Source organism: Exophiala spinifera (genome assembly GCF_000836115.1).
Source record: "Exophiala spinifera strain CBS 89968 unplaced genomic scaffold supercont1.1, whole genome shotgun sequence".
NCBI classification, from domain to species: Eukaryota; Fungi; Ascomycota; class Eurotiomycetes; order Chaetothyriales; family Herpotrichiellaceae; genus Exophiala; species Exophiala spinifera.
The window spans coordinates 4,216,777-4,230,691 of NW_015622513.1; the positions used below are offsets into that span (position 1 = coordinate 4,216,777).

Consider the following 13,915-nt stretch of genomic DNA (forward strand, 5'->3'; position numbering starts at 1 on the left):
TGAGTAGTCGAAGTGATAGTCGGAGAAGTGCCACGCCATGGATTGATTCCTTTCGTCTCTCTGACTGTCATTGACCTGAAGCCCCCCACTCTTGGTCGAGCAGAGACATATACCATTTACTGTTTCCACAAGTCTCGCAATATGAATAATTAATAGTCGTCCGACACCGCGCCCTCTCTTCATAGCACTAATAAGATACAGCGGACAAGAACGACCCATCAAGAAAGCATATCTAGACACCACGGACAAATCAATCTCGGTTCCAATGTCTGAGATTCCGAATACTTCCATACCTGCAGACTACCTCGAGCGTGTCTATGCCGGAGTCTTGGGCAAGATCATCGGCGTCTATCTCGGCCGTCCGTTTGAAGGATGGAGTCATCAGCGAGTGCTTGAACAACTCGGGCCGATCAACTACTACGTGCACGACAAACTCGACGTGCCGCTCGTGGTCACGGATGATGACGTGTCGGGCACGTTCATGTTCGTCCGGGCGCTGGAAGAGCACCCGGACAATGGCGGCGCCGACATCACAGCCAAAGACATCGGACGGACATGGCTGAACAATGTCATTGAACGACGCACGATCTTCTGGTGGGGAGGCAACGGCATTTCCACAGAGCATACGGCCTATCTCAATCTCAAACGCGGCATACCCGCACCGCGGAGCGGTTCGATCCAGCAGAACGGCAAGACGGTGGCGGAGCAGATTGGCGCTCAGATCTTCATCGACGGATGGGCGCTGGTCGCTCCAGGAAACCCTGCTCTTGCAGCGAAACTCGCCAGGGCAGCTGGCGAGGTCAGCCACGATGGCGAATCCGTGCACGCGGCCACGTTGTGGGCGGCGATGGAGGCCGAAGCATTCAAATCCAGGGACGTCACGCACCTTCTCGAGACCGGGTTGTCCTTCATCCCTCGAGACTGCTTGATTGCGAGGGTCATTGCCGATGTGAGGCATTGGGCCAAGAGCGACGAGCACGACCAACACCAACAAGACTGGCTAAGGACACGACAGCGCATTGAGGACAGGTACGGATACGACCAGTTCTGCGGCATGTGCCACGTCGTGCCGAACCACGCCGTCATGATCATGACGCTCTTGTACGCCCGAGACTTCCACGAGGCGATGCGCATGATCAACACGTGCGGGTGGGACACAGACTGCAATTCCGGCAACGTCGGCTGTCTCTTCGCCCTGATGTACGGCCTCGAGGGATTCGAAGGCGGCCCGGACTGGAGAGGTCCGGTAGCGGATCGCGCCCTGGTGTCGAGTGCCGACGCCGGGTACGCGACGAACAACGCCGCTCGAATCGCCTATGACATTGTGAACATGGGCCGGAAGCTGGCCGGCGTGAAACCGCTGGAGAACCCGCAGGCACAATTCCACTTCAGCCTCCCCGGGAGCGTGCAGGGCTTTGAGAGTGATTCCGGGTCGAATACCAAAGTCGAGCAGGGAGAAAAGGGACTCTGCATCGTGGTCGACGGCGACACAGACGTTACGACGCCCACGTTCAGACCAGCCGACCTGGCGAAGATGAAGACGTATGAATTCGTCGGATCTCCGCTGGTTTTCCCTGGCCAGAAGATCCGCGCCGTGGTGGAAGCAGCTGACAGTGCAGCAGCTGTCCAAGTGCAGTTGAAGACAGATCTCAGCGATGGACCCGTGACGAGACTCGCCGCGGACGGCGGTCAACACGTTCTAGAGTGGGAGGTGCCTCCTACCGCCGACGGGAACCCCATCTCGAGACTGGGACTGCGCGTGTCTGGACAAGGAAGAGTATACCTCCGAAGCCTGGGGTGGTCGGGGGTGCCTCGAATGACGCTGAAACATGACGTCCTGGGCTGGGTGAACGGCGCCAGCACCTTCCACACCGGCTTCGGCACCGGCTTCTACGTCGCCCAAGACCAAGGCGAAGGCATCGTGATCTACGGAAACAGAGACTGGACGGGCTACCGAGTTTGCGTGGACCGGGTGCAGGTCAATCTCGGACAGGCCGGTTTGGCGATCAGAGTACAGGGTCTGCGCAGGTGGTACGCCCTCGTGTTGATCAAGCCTGGCAAGGTGGCGCTGGTCAAGGCCGTGGACGAGAAGAGGATCGAGCTTGCAACGGCAGATTTTGACTGGAGTCTTGACGGCCAGTATGCCGTCAGCCTCGAGGCGGAGGGAGATAGCATCAAGGCGACAATCGGCCATGTCAACCTTGAAGTCAAAGATGGCTCGTACCCGTATTCCGGCGGCGGCGTGGGATTGATCGCTATGGATGGATCGATGGCCGCTTCAAATATGCACGTCAGTCCTATCTCTTGAGGGAGCGTGTTCACATCCTGCTACGGCTGCCTACGAGGAGTGATGATTAAACACTTCAGAGGAGTGCCAGTTAGGGAGACTCACCAATACTCCAGGTCGGTACAAAATACTACTAGATTGTTGAAAACTGCAAAGAACAAGGGGGTGCATCATGATCGTGTGGATATTTATTCGCAGAGGATAATGCAGGGCCTACCTATTGAATCTAAGTGCTGTGGAAAGTCTAATTAGGACTGTCCTTCTACTGTAAAAAAGCGAGGGCAGGTTGTGTCATCCAGTCTACTGCCTCCTCACCCTGAACCCCCTTTCCGCGTACAGCCTTGTTATCTCCACCGCTCCCGTGCCCCACCGCGTCTTGAGATCTGAAGCAGACACACACCACCGTTAATGCACAAGCCTCGATCTAATGTGTTTCTCACAGGGAATGTAGGCGAGCACAGGGAAGAAACTTGAAAAGAGTCGCTCAGGAACGCCCTGCACGGAAGAGCAGAGATCACGTGATGACTCAATTACCTAAAATCACCTGATGATATAATGCCGTTTCAGTCTTTCCTATCTTCCGCCTGCTTTCCGCTCTTGCATACACATATCGAGATCGCTGCATGCCGACCTATGACTGGAAATGCTCTGACTCCCTTGAAATGCTAACTAGATCTTGCTGCCACGATGGTTCGTCTCGAGAAACGCAGCGTCGTCTCCGTTTTACTGTTTTCGTTGACTCCCACCAAACCGTACCGAGTTCTTCTCTTCCGCCGCTCTGAAAAGGTCTCGACCTATAGAAACAAGCTCGCACCAATAGCAGGCTCCTTGGAACCAGAGGACAAAACACCACTTGATGCAGCCTGGCGAGAGTTGAAAGAGGAGACTTGTCTTGGACCACAACATATTGAACTTTGGAGGAGCGGCCCAGGGTTCCAGTTCACAGACGAGAAAGCTGTGATTGGTAAAGATGGAAAAGGTGAGACGGTCGGAAGAATATGGCATGTGTGGCCCTTTGCTTTTCGTTTCAAGAAGGACCTCGTAGATGAGCAAAACAACGTGGACACGTCCACGTTCAAGATGAACTGGGAGCATGTCAGTCTTGAATGGAACCTTGTCGATGACATACTGAGTGGAAGGATCCTTGACCAGTGTGTACCCAGACTCGAAATCACTCTTGGACAGGTATGGGTTGATCCAGACAGCCAACTCTACAAGGGAATGGAAGAATTGCGCCTCGATCATACCCATGGAGCCAGAGAATTGGCTACGATGGCAGTCAAGACCTTGGTGAGGATCGTAGAGGATGCACAGCAAGAGAACAAGATGATATCTCAGGAGGACCTTGCGCAATGGTGGACAGACGTGCGCTTGCAAGCTTTCCACCTGGCGTTCAACGCACGTCCAAGCATGGGCGCTGCGATATCTAGTGCTGTTGTGAAGGCACTGCAAACTGCACAGAGTGTCGTTGATGCCGCTGGTCCGCCGACGGCTACAGTTATGGAAGATGTAAGAGGGAGCCTAGAAGCGTATGTCGCTAAACGAACGGAAATCGCTAAGCGGGTGAGTGCGCAATTTTCGACTCTTCTGAAAGACATGTTTCCCTCAACGGACCGAGATGGGGGCGACAGGCAGCCGATCAAGATCTTGACACTGAGTTTTTCGTCGACCATCAAAGCGGCAATACTGCATGCGTTGGACGAAGATGAAACGCGGAGGGTCGAACTCCGCATTCTGGAGTCACGACCTCTCCTTGAAGGTGTTAATTTCGCGCAAGAGTTGACGAGAGAAGCGCAAGACCGGCTGCAAGGCCAGAAGGCAGGCCCCCGGTTGCATGACCGACTACGGATCCACGTGTCGACGGATGCTTCTGTCGGGGTTCTCAGTAGAGACGCCGATGTCCTGGCCATCGGCGCAGATCGTATCTCCGAGTCTGGGGATGTGAGTAACAAGACTGGTTCTCTACCAGCAGTATTGACCAGCAAGGAGGTCACGCACGGGTCTATCAAAGTGGTCTGCATCAGCAAAACCGATAAAATTGCTCCCCCTGGAGCGGCTGAAGAGCATTCCGACGAAGTCAATGACAAGAAAGAAGTCATGGGGAGCTGGGAAGGAAAACTTCCTTCGTCCTGGGACGAAATGGTCACTGTCCGAAATGTATATTTTGAATGGGTTCCGGTCAAGTACATCGACTTATACGTCTGTGAGGACGGTATTCTTGATCGAGACGATATCAAGACGAGGTCAAAAGTTGTGGCAGACTTGACTACAAAAGCGTTTTCGGATTTGTCCAAAGCTCGCGATTATTGATCGGACGTACGAACTTGAAAGCAGCCGAGGATTGCATCGTGAAGGATATATTGGACACAGTTATCCTTCTTGGACATACTGGGGACCTAATTCCCATCTCGTCAATGGACATGACTTGTCACCCATGGGGTCTTCCGCATTCAACATCTGATCTCGTCAAGGCTAAACTTGGTGTTGCGCCCGCTAAGCTCTCTGATTCCTCGTTTCTATGATGGTTGCCGGAGGCCTCGAGATAATCCTTCATATTGTCAGGGACGGTACAGAATGACACATCTTCTAACGGCGTCCTCCAAGATTGCAAAGCGCTTGGAGGACCATATTTCATGTTGTACTCTCTGGACTCTGAGGTCACTGATACAGTGCGGGTGGACGACCTGAATATTTTCTTCCATATCAGATTCATGAGAGGTCGAATCATAGGCATGCATGCGCATATGATGCCAGTGTTGACTTCGATCGCAGACCAGTAAGCTGCCTCGACATTGGCCTCTGAAGCATCGGATGAGCGGCTGAATTTGTAAATCGCGTGCAGACGCAGGATAGACACAATACACGCACTGCATCCAAAGTTAGTGATGTGTCCACGTTCAGGCCATAGTTTGACTTACAAACCTCCGACTGCGAAGACAGCGATCAGGCCATATTTCTGTCGCGGTGGTAGATGAAGCTTCTTCAAGATCGGCATTGGCAGAATGCAAAGCACACAATCTGTCAGGATAGAAACACTAGCGCTGAAGAACCACCAGGGCACATAGTTGATACATTTGTCCGGGAGGATCATTTCCTCCCAGAAATCCCGAGGGGGCGTACAGGTGAACACTGTCACGACCGCGGCAATGATCCCGAAAACAATGAGAAAGGCCAGTATGCATTGTAGCGCCACTTTGTACTTTGTCTCGGTGAAAAGCCTCAGAAGTTGGCAACAAATTGAGCACTTGACCAACGTGAGGCAGAGGCCGTAGAGAAAGATACTGGCCCAAAAAGCCTGTATCGATTGGTAAGCCGAAGAAGAAAATGTCCAGCAAAGACGTACCTTCAGGCCCGGTACCGTCTGATCGGGTGGCAGCGTGTAAAGGTTCTCCCCAAGGCCATACTGTCGTTCTGAACAGTCAGCGTACTCAGTTCGGGCCTTTGTAAAGACCACATACCAACTTCAATCGCCCCTGCCACGCCGAAAGAACAGACGAGAGCTAGTACGATCAGGACATCTTCTATGAAGAGGCGTTTGGCAAACAAGATGCGGCTGAAGCAGCGTAGAGAAACGAAAATAAACGCGACAGATGAGAAAGTCATCGAGAGGACCACCGCCTGAGTTCCCGCCATGATGGTGAAGACCACAGAGTTTCAAACCTGAGCCCGAGGGTACTTAGGTCTCGTCAATTATACGGGGAACCAAGGACGCTGCAGAACTTGATATACTGGAGGCGTGCGTGTCACAGCTGTGTTGATAGCGTGCAAGAGGATGACGCAGATGCTGCAGATGCTTTGAGGAAGGTATCGTCACGCACAGCTCCGCATACACCATAACCGATCCTCTGTAGGAAGAAAAATGCAGTGGGAAACCATCCATAACCAGATACCTGGCCTGTGCTTTTTGAGTTCATCTTGAGCGCACAGTCGATCGACGGTGTTGTCGTGGACAAGACAAAAGAGTCGAGAGCCCAGAACATCTGGCTTACGCCGTTGCCCGCCAAAGAGAGATCTGAGCTATGCCCAATCTGGCTAGTAACGGCGAGAGAAGCGTTAACGCTATGATTTTCCTGCGACCTCAGTACACACTGACATTCAATAAACCCATCACATCGGACCCGGATTGTCGAACAGATTCTCGTATTCGTCTTGTGTCACCTATTACGACGGTATTATTGCCAGAAATTTTTGCAATTATCTCGTAACAGGCCGATCTCGATATCGGTTCATGCCAGACTTCATCCCCTCCGCGGGCCAGGCTCAATCCATTGCTGCCACGGTCCGAAGATACTGCAACACACTACCAACGACTACAGTGACACTATGAGTGTGCTGCACGGCAAATCCCGAGAAGGGCTTCGCAGAGCTGGACCTAGGTCCCGCGGGGTGCATTTCGATTGTGGCCATTTGACGTGGGCATCTCCACTGGCTCCCACTCCGTTCACCCTCGAGCGGTGTATTTGATCTCATCTGGAAACGCCTCTTCTGCATCCAACTTGAACGTCACAGCACCCGCCGAGACAACCATGGGGCTTCCAATGTTCCGCGAACCCGAACCTGTATATGGAAGCGGGATCGCCGAGACGGGCCCAACCCAAGCGGACACCAATACAGGAGACGTGCGGGGAGAACACACTTCAGGAGGTGACCGGCAACAACACCCTGAGGCCACCAGAGACGACAACGAAGTGAGTGACGCAACGGAAGATGGAGCCGAAGCCAGAAGACTCCACGAAACCATGATGGATCTTGGCTTTCATACGCTGGGATCAATCGAAGACATGATCAGTGAATATCAACGCTCCCTCACCACAGGCCGAGACAGCTGGCCCGAAGTGGATGAATTTGTGACAAGAGCCTCTAAGAGACTCTTGGAGTTGTTACGAATACATCGCGAATTCGCGCCAGAGCATCCGAGCGGTGATTGGGAGGTTACCTGGATGGAGGCAATTCGGATGGTCTTGAGCGCGCAAGATCCGCGTGGTGAAGATGGACAATGATGACTTCGGTGAACTGGTGGGGAGAGACGTTTGGATGTCTCTCTACCCCTTTGATCCGGGTTCTCTGTTCGGCAAGAGTGGGTGGTTTGTAAAACATTGAATACAACGCCTTCATGAGCGTGTACATTGGTACCTATGGTTTACAAGAGCAAGGATTCCGAGTTTGAGATGATATTCTCTCCTCGACCAAAGTTAAACAATCAATACCTACCCACTTAGGTAGGTGGGCTTGCTGGTATGCATTTGAAACTCGCTCAAATAGTATACCATTAGAATGCCCATTAATGCTTTGGGTGAAGATGCTCCGTTTGTTGTCCGTTTGACGGGTCGAAGTTCCTCCTCTTTGCGTCCGCAATCGATGAGCCACCGGGGAGATTCGGTAGCAAGGAAATGGAGGATCATGAGTAGCATCTAGGCTAGTGAGCACTCCTAGGCGCTGTCTATGAGGCGTGACATTCACCGAGCGAGCGAACCCATTGCAGGGCAAGATGTACTCGCTAGGAGCATTCATCGATCCGCTTGTTGCAGCCATAAGTGGCAGCAGCGACAGTGATTTCACCAGTAGCCGGTGACGACTAGAAACGAATATCAAATCCGTGTCGATGCATCTCCCAAAATTCCAAGAGCCCCCGTGTATTTTTTTTGCTCCAAAGTCTGTGCTTGGCAGCAGATTCACATCGATGCTGCCAGCCACGATCCCCTAGGAATTCGTATCGACACCCAGAACAAACCTGACAGTAGGACTTTTCTGATGTTGTCCTCCTTGCGTCTCCCCCTCGTGCGATGTCCTCATGGCTTCGACGGACACATGAGTCCTACCAGTGTCAACGGGATCATCAGTGACTGATACATGTGGTGGTGGTAGAATCAGGAAAGGCGATTGACGGCATCGATAAAGTGCTCTGCTGCATGGATGACGGACAATCAGTATCTCGAGACCCAACCTGCATATGAAATACCTTCGTGAACCTTGATAATGATGAATCATCCCAAAGCGGAGAGAGGTACAAGATATCAATGTTCATAGAGGCTCCGTAATTCAACTGTGAAGGTATATCTTCCAGCTCATGTCTTTGCAGCACTTCATTTGTGCCACGATCGCTCAGTAAGCTTCTCTGTTGACCGGTTGAGAGCCACGAATTCACTGCTTTCTCCATTCTTCCACAATAGCAACACAGCAGGTCGCGTGTTGCGCCTCACCGCCTAGGTCGCGTTGTAGTCTTTGTGCCAGTTTCACTTCTGTCCGCACAATGGCTCTCGATTTCACATCTCTTCAGCATCCCAGCGAACAAAAATGGCGGCATTGATGGCGAACAACCACGGCGCTCGTCGCAGTTTGCTGACGCTGCCCCCAGAGGTGATCAAAGAAATACTGCGCAACCTCCTTCTGGTTGAGCGCAATCGCGTCTATCAGACCACCTGGGGCGGGATGGACTGGCCTTACCCCGACATGGCGAGGGACAGCAATGAGTTCCGTGAGTGGTGGGTACGCGTTAACGACATGGCCAACCCAACAACGGCAAGAGTCGATCGCACAACTGAGCTCCGCTGGGCCAGAGGACTTGCCAAATACGCAGTCAGGCTCGACCTCGCCATACTCCGCGTCTGCAAGACTCTGCATGAAGAAGGCGTCAAGATATTGCTTCAAGAGAACAAATTCGTCGCTGTATTTGGGATGGGACAAGTCGCGCGTGTCGACGGAATGAAATGGCCAAATTTCTGGAGTCCATCGTGGAGATGGGATGCAGAGAACGGTCGATTCCTTTGCTCGTGGTATGGCCAGGAAACCGTTGTCAATGTCAGACCAGTCTTGTCACTCTCCCGTCAAGGAGCAAAACAAGCTGAAAGAAATTCTTTCAACCTCATGCCGGCTGCTGATCTCCCATGTTTGGCCTCAGCTCTGGCAGCCGAATACTGGGACTTGAGGAAGTCACCAGCCGACGATGCCGAGTTCAAACTCGATTTGACAATCAGAGCCAACGCCAGACCCAGTGATTTCGGAGGCAACAACCAAGGAGGGGACGACATCATTGACTATCTCACACCCCGATTGTTTATGTGGGTTGGTGAGAGCGTGAGACACGTCTCAATTTCTGTTTCGGATCCCGATACAGTCGGAGATGATGTCCAGATATGCGTCGACCTAGCAGAGTCAATAATCGGCATTGTTCAGGCCTGGAATCGCGCAACAAGAGAGAAGCAAGTTGAGTTGTTTATCCAATATGTCAGTGAACACTTGGAAACTATCAACAGCGCAGTTAAAGATCGAAATCTGGACAAAGCAGACAGGGCATTCTGCAGACTATGCGAGGACCTTCAGGCCTTGCGCTTCCATCCCGCCATCAAACCTACCTCAGAAAGGACCAACTTTGAGTCGATTTCCTTGACCGACCTGCTCAATGGATACTGGACCATTTTCGCGCTCGCCTGTCACAGCCTGTGCAGTTTGATACCAGTCATGAACGCTTACCCCAGGCGATTTCGCAGTCGGATGTCCTTTGTGCGCTGGGCCATCATGCGCGCAGAGATACCAATCTCTCATCTTAGACGCGACCGAGAATGGCACCTGCGGGCCGCCCTGCAATCCACCCGGCTCCTCATTGACGCAGGCTGTACGCGTTGGGTTGTATACAACTGCATCCACACCGCCGCAAAGATCATCGACGTCTGTTTAATGAACGACCCGACAAGCGGCAGGGTCCAGCGAATCAGGGACCTCAAGAGGCACATTCCGTCATACAACATCCTGTCCCTGGAGCCGGCGTCCTACCATTACCCTCACCCGAGGTCGTTGACCAGCAGAGATCTTGCTGGTATTGAGCAGTTGGCCACGAGGTGGACGCAGGAGGTAGACGCGGTTTGTGGAGATGGCCTTGTGGGCTTGAGCCAGTTCCAAGGAGCATAGATAGGCGTTTTGTTGTGAGATAGACTTCCAATACAATGAACGAGTATGTTACATGACTGCTTCCGACTAACGTATTTTGAATATCGACCCTTGACATCGTAGGAGCCGGAGTTCTTGTGTGAGACGATCGCTCGAATTGTAATGGTGCTCGCAGCTGATCTTAGTTCCTTGACTCTCGTTGAGTATGATGTCGACCAAGATTGCATTCATTGACGTCGCATACCATATCGCGTTGAGTACGCCGCGAATAAAGTCCCTCAGGCCTGTATCGTACGGAGGAGGCTACTGTTGTCAGTCAAAGTCTGAGAATCGCACGGCGACCAGGAGTCCTCGTACCGACGTGGGCGGCCTGATCTGGCCCCAAGGAACGACGAACGCCCAATAAGGCGAGGTAGACGAGGTGCGCCCGACCGCACGAGCATGGAATTGGGGCACTACAGGGCTTCAAACCGCTCTAAGTAGGGGCCCCCCTGGCCGATTCCAGAGCTCACTCTTCGCACTGTCGATCAGGCTGCGGCAATATGCCTGAAATCTCCTCCTCTCCCAGGGATGGGAAGAGGGCCGGGGTTTCATACTGTACACAGCCAACACCATCTTCATCGTGACATCAAGGCTGCCGATATCGACGAGAGCCGACACCGACACCGACACCATCGATGGGCAACAAAGTCCACGTTACCGAGCATACTGGCTCCTACAACGCAATCTCGCACAAATCTCCACACGGACTCCAGTGCCTCAAGATTCTCTTCAGCGAATATGACAGCTCGAACCCGAGTCGGCTGGCGCTGAACGACCTTCTGACGGCAGACTTTCAGGATAATACGAACGGCAGCGACAGGAACACAGGCCGCGAGGAGACGATCGATACCATCATCTCTTCCCGAGCAAAATGTACCAGGCACCAAATCGACCTGAAACATGCCTGGTGTATCGAAAACTCCGGCTCGAGCCACACGGTCTTTTTTGAGGCGGTGCGATTCATGATCCTCGACGGCGACCAGGACTGGACGAGGGTCCCTCTGTCCGGTCGCATTGAGGTCAAAGTCAAAGAAAATAGATTCACGCTCAAGGATGCCGTCGCCCAGATCTCGAGCCGGAGAATGACATCCGACGCCAGCCAGCTGGTCAAGAAAGACCTATCCCGAACTGCAACAACGAAAACAGTGCCCTTGAGCCCAGCTCAGACGCCATCTCTTGATCTACAACCCTCGACAAGCAATCTCGTCTTGGGGAGCGTATCAGAACTACCAGCTGCCCACAATGTTTCGACCGAGATCAAATCCCCGCCATCCTATCGAAAATCACAGTCCAGCAAAGGCGAGCCCACGGTAACGTCTGGGAGTTCGCTAGATGTGGCTGAGTAGCCTCTCCGCCCTTCATGAGGTTATCGGCCACTGCTGGAGGAGCAATGGGATCTTGGGACTATGGAACGCATCGGTGCTATAGAGCCGAAGCTGGATCAGACTCAGCTCGGGCGTACTGGATTCTAGGAAGATCCAACTGCTACCGTAATAGGATAGTCGGTTTCCTGTCGCCGCGCAAGACTCTCAGAGATAGACCAGTGTATATCGAGTCAAATCCATTGCAAGGAATCAAGGCTTGCCGGGAGACGAACTAATGGTCATCGGTAGTGGAGCAACCCGTCCCAGACCGCCTCTTAGGAGTGACTCGATCCGGCTTTCCATCTTACTGAAGAATCCCCTATAGTCCCGGCCAGGCGTTTCAGGATTTCGCCAACCTTCTCTGCACCAGATACTCCAGCTGCCCATCTGATGCGCCACGAGGACATCAGTCGCAAGTCTATCCCCCACGACCACAATTTCTCGTGGATCTTCGGTAACTCCATGGTCCCGAAAAAACTTCAAGATATCTGGGCCGCAAAGTGGCTTTTTTCTGTCTGGATGTTGTCTTAAAACTGGTATCCCGAGCTCAAGTTCCAACTGCTTAGCCTCCGCTTCGTGCTCGGGGGACGAAGAACTGCCAGCAGTATTCGACACTATCAAAACACTATTCCCGTTGCGAGAGAATTCGGCACATTGCTTGATCTTTTCAATCTTGTTGAGATACGCTTGGTGCATATTTGCCGTTTCAGGAGGACACACGGTATTATCTTTATCTAAAACAATGGCTCGAATGGTAGGCTTCGTAGGTAGCGAAGGGCCAACTGGCAGTGGAAGCCATAACAAGGTTGGGATGGTTCGATGTGGCAGAAGAGCGGACGGGTCATGTAGGGCGTAAGCGAGTGTCAAGCGAAGAGCTGGCACATTGGAAAAGAGCGGCATGGCAAGGAAGAGAGGTCTCTGATATTTGAGGCAATGGCTGAGGCTAGAGGCCACGAACATACACGTAGAACATGATATCGAATGTTGGACGAGGAATAACAACGAGAGGGAAGTTCTCAGGTCACTAGGTGTGTGCGGAGTTAAGACTCCATCGCCGGATTTAGCCATGCACCGTCGACTGCACGACATTTTCCCGCGCTCGGGGACGAAAGAATGAAGCAAAGCAAAGCAAAGCAGAACATCACAACGAAGAACAATAGTCTCTCCAGCCCCCTTCAGAACCCTCGCCTCAGACTCACCATCTGTGTCTGTCTGTCTGGACTTGAGAATCCTACCGATAGGCCTTGATAGCGCACTCCTCGAACCCGGCGACAATGGGAAAATTACAGTCTACAATTGGCATCCCCATCAAATTGCTTAATGAGGCACAGGTAAGCTCTGCTTGCGCCAAATCAATCAGCGGGCGATTGGAACTGATCACATGCATACGAGCAGGGACATGTCGTGACTCTAGAGCTGACTTCTGGTCAAGTCTACCGTGGAAAACTCATTGAAGGTACGGTGGAAGTCTCCATGCAACTGTCAATGACGGCGCAGAACCAGATCCGTCGCGCTTTGCTTTATTCAAAAACATTGCTGACATGCGATACCTTTACAGCCGAAGACAACATGAACGTTCAACTCAAAGACATCACAGCCACAGCTCGCGACGGCCGAGTATCGCATCTCGACCAGGTCTACATTCGAGGCAGCCACGTACGATTTTTCATCGTTCCAGACATGTTGCGAAACGCTCCTATGTTCAGATCGCGAGGCACAAGAGGTCGCGGTGTTGGTTTGGCTCGAGGCAGAGCTACCGTCAACAGAGCAAGAGCTGGGAGACGAGGTTGAGAGGAGGCACTGGAAGCCTTCGATGACTTCGATAAACTATGCAAAAACATTTGAAAACTTGGACGATACTCTATTGTGCGAAGGCGGAAACTTCGCATAGTCGCGAATTATGCTGAGGATTAAATCAATTTTGGAGCATCGGCTGTCGCACGAATCAGCGGGTCAGCGGGTCAGCGCGCGATACCCTTCGAGAGATATGATTGATGTGTGCTTGAAGTGACAACGACACAATCTTCACACTGGGACGAGGGCTAGATGATGGGAACAGAACTGCCTCGGCATCACTGGGTTCTGCGTTCCAATGCCTGGATTGCACTTGTTACGCTGGCCAACTGAACACGAGGCTTTGTATCAGCCTTGCCAAGACGCAATATAAATTGATCTGGCAAGCTCAATGCCAGCTTTTAGGCCTCCCAGGGGATGTGACATACACTTCTAGTTTTTTTTGGGTTCTGTCTTGTTCATGCCAGAGATACTTTGTATGTGTGATTGTGATTTATCCGTTTTCGGGGGTTCGGATCTTCTTACTCTGCCCATCACTTGCTCC

The 13,915-nt window shown here is 52.4% G+C and overlaps 8 protein-coding genes across 8 annotated transcripts; 6 read left to right on the forward strand and 2 right to left on the reverse strand.

The window, feature by feature from the left end:
* Positions 1-265: 265 nt before the first annotated feature.
* Positions 266-2,308, forward strand: PV08_01541 (uncharacterized protein; the record flags this gene model as incomplete). The annotated part of the gene is made up of 1 exon (XM_016375902.1): positions 266-2,308. One exon carries the CDS (start codon positions 266-268, stop codon positions 2,306-2,308), a length of 2,043 nt encoding a protein of 680 aa, XP_016241178.1.
* A 666-nt stretch (positions 2,309-2,974) lies between these two features.
* PV08_01542 (uncharacterized protein) lies at positions 2,975-4,597 on the forward strand (the record flags this gene model as incomplete). The annotated part of the gene is made up of 1 exon (XM_016375903.1): positions 2,975-4,597. The coding sequence occupies one exon, from the start codon at positions 2,975-2,977 to the stop codon at positions 4,595-4,597; it is 1,623 nt and encodes a 540-aa protein (XP_016241179.1).
* A 118-nt stretch (positions 4,598-4,715) lies between these two features.
* PV08_01543 (uncharacterized protein) lies at positions 4,716-5,920 on the reverse strand (the record flags this gene model as incomplete). The annotated part of the gene is made up of 4 exons (XM_016375904.1): positions 4,716-5,154; positions 5,206-5,582; positions 5,631-5,698; positions 5,746-5,920. The coding sequence occupies 4 exons, from the start codon at positions 5,918-5,920 to the stop codon at positions 4,716-4,718; spliced, it is 1,059 nt and encodes a 352-aa protein (XP_016241180.1).
* Positions 5,921-6,813: 893 nt separating this feature from the next.
* On the forward strand, positions 6,814-7,287 carry PV08_01544 (uncharacterized protein; the record flags this gene model as incomplete). The annotated part of the gene is made up of 1 exon (XM_016375905.1): positions 6,814-7,287. The coding sequence occupies one exon, from the start codon at positions 6,814-6,816 to the stop codon at positions 7,285-7,287; it is 474 nt and encodes a 157-aa protein (XP_016241181.1).
* A 1,294-nt stretch (positions 7,288-8,581) lies between these two features.
* On the forward strand, positions 8,582-10,192 carry PV08_01545 (uncharacterized protein; the record flags this gene model as incomplete). Its single annotated transcript, XM_016375906.1, has 1 exon — positions 8,582-10,192. One exon carries the CDS (start codon positions 8,582-8,584, stop codon positions 10,190-10,192), a length of 1,611 nt encoding a protein of 536 aa, XP_016241182.1.
* A 656-nt stretch (positions 10,193-10,848) lies between these two features.
* Positions 10,849-11,559, forward strand: PV08_01546 (uncharacterized protein; the record flags this gene model as incomplete). Its single annotated transcript, XM_016375907.1, has 1 exon — positions 10,849-11,559. One exon carries the CDS (start codon positions 10,849-10,851, stop codon positions 11,557-11,559), a length of 711 nt encoding a protein of 236 aa, XP_016241183.1.
* A 228-nt stretch (positions 11,560-11,787) lies between these two features.
* On the reverse strand, positions 11,788-12,477 carry PV08_01547 (HAD phosphatase, family IIIA; the record flags this gene model as incomplete). Its single annotated transcript, XM_016375908.1, has 1 exon — positions 11,788-12,477. One exon carries the CDS (start codon positions 12,475-12,477, stop codon positions 11,788-11,790), a length of 690 nt encoding a protein of 229 aa, XP_016241184.1.
* Positions 12,478-12,851: 374 nt separating this feature from the next.
* On the forward strand, positions 12,852-13,368 carry PV08_01548 (uncharacterized protein; the record flags this gene model as incomplete). The annotated part of the gene is made up of 2 exons (XM_016375909.1): positions 12,852-12,908; positions 12,973-13,368. The coding sequence occupies 2 exons, from the start codon at positions 12,852-12,854 to the stop codon at positions 13,366-13,368; spliced, it is 453 nt and encodes a 150-aa protein (XP_016241185.1).
* Between the last annotated feature and the right edge of the window lie 547 nt (positions 13,369-13,915).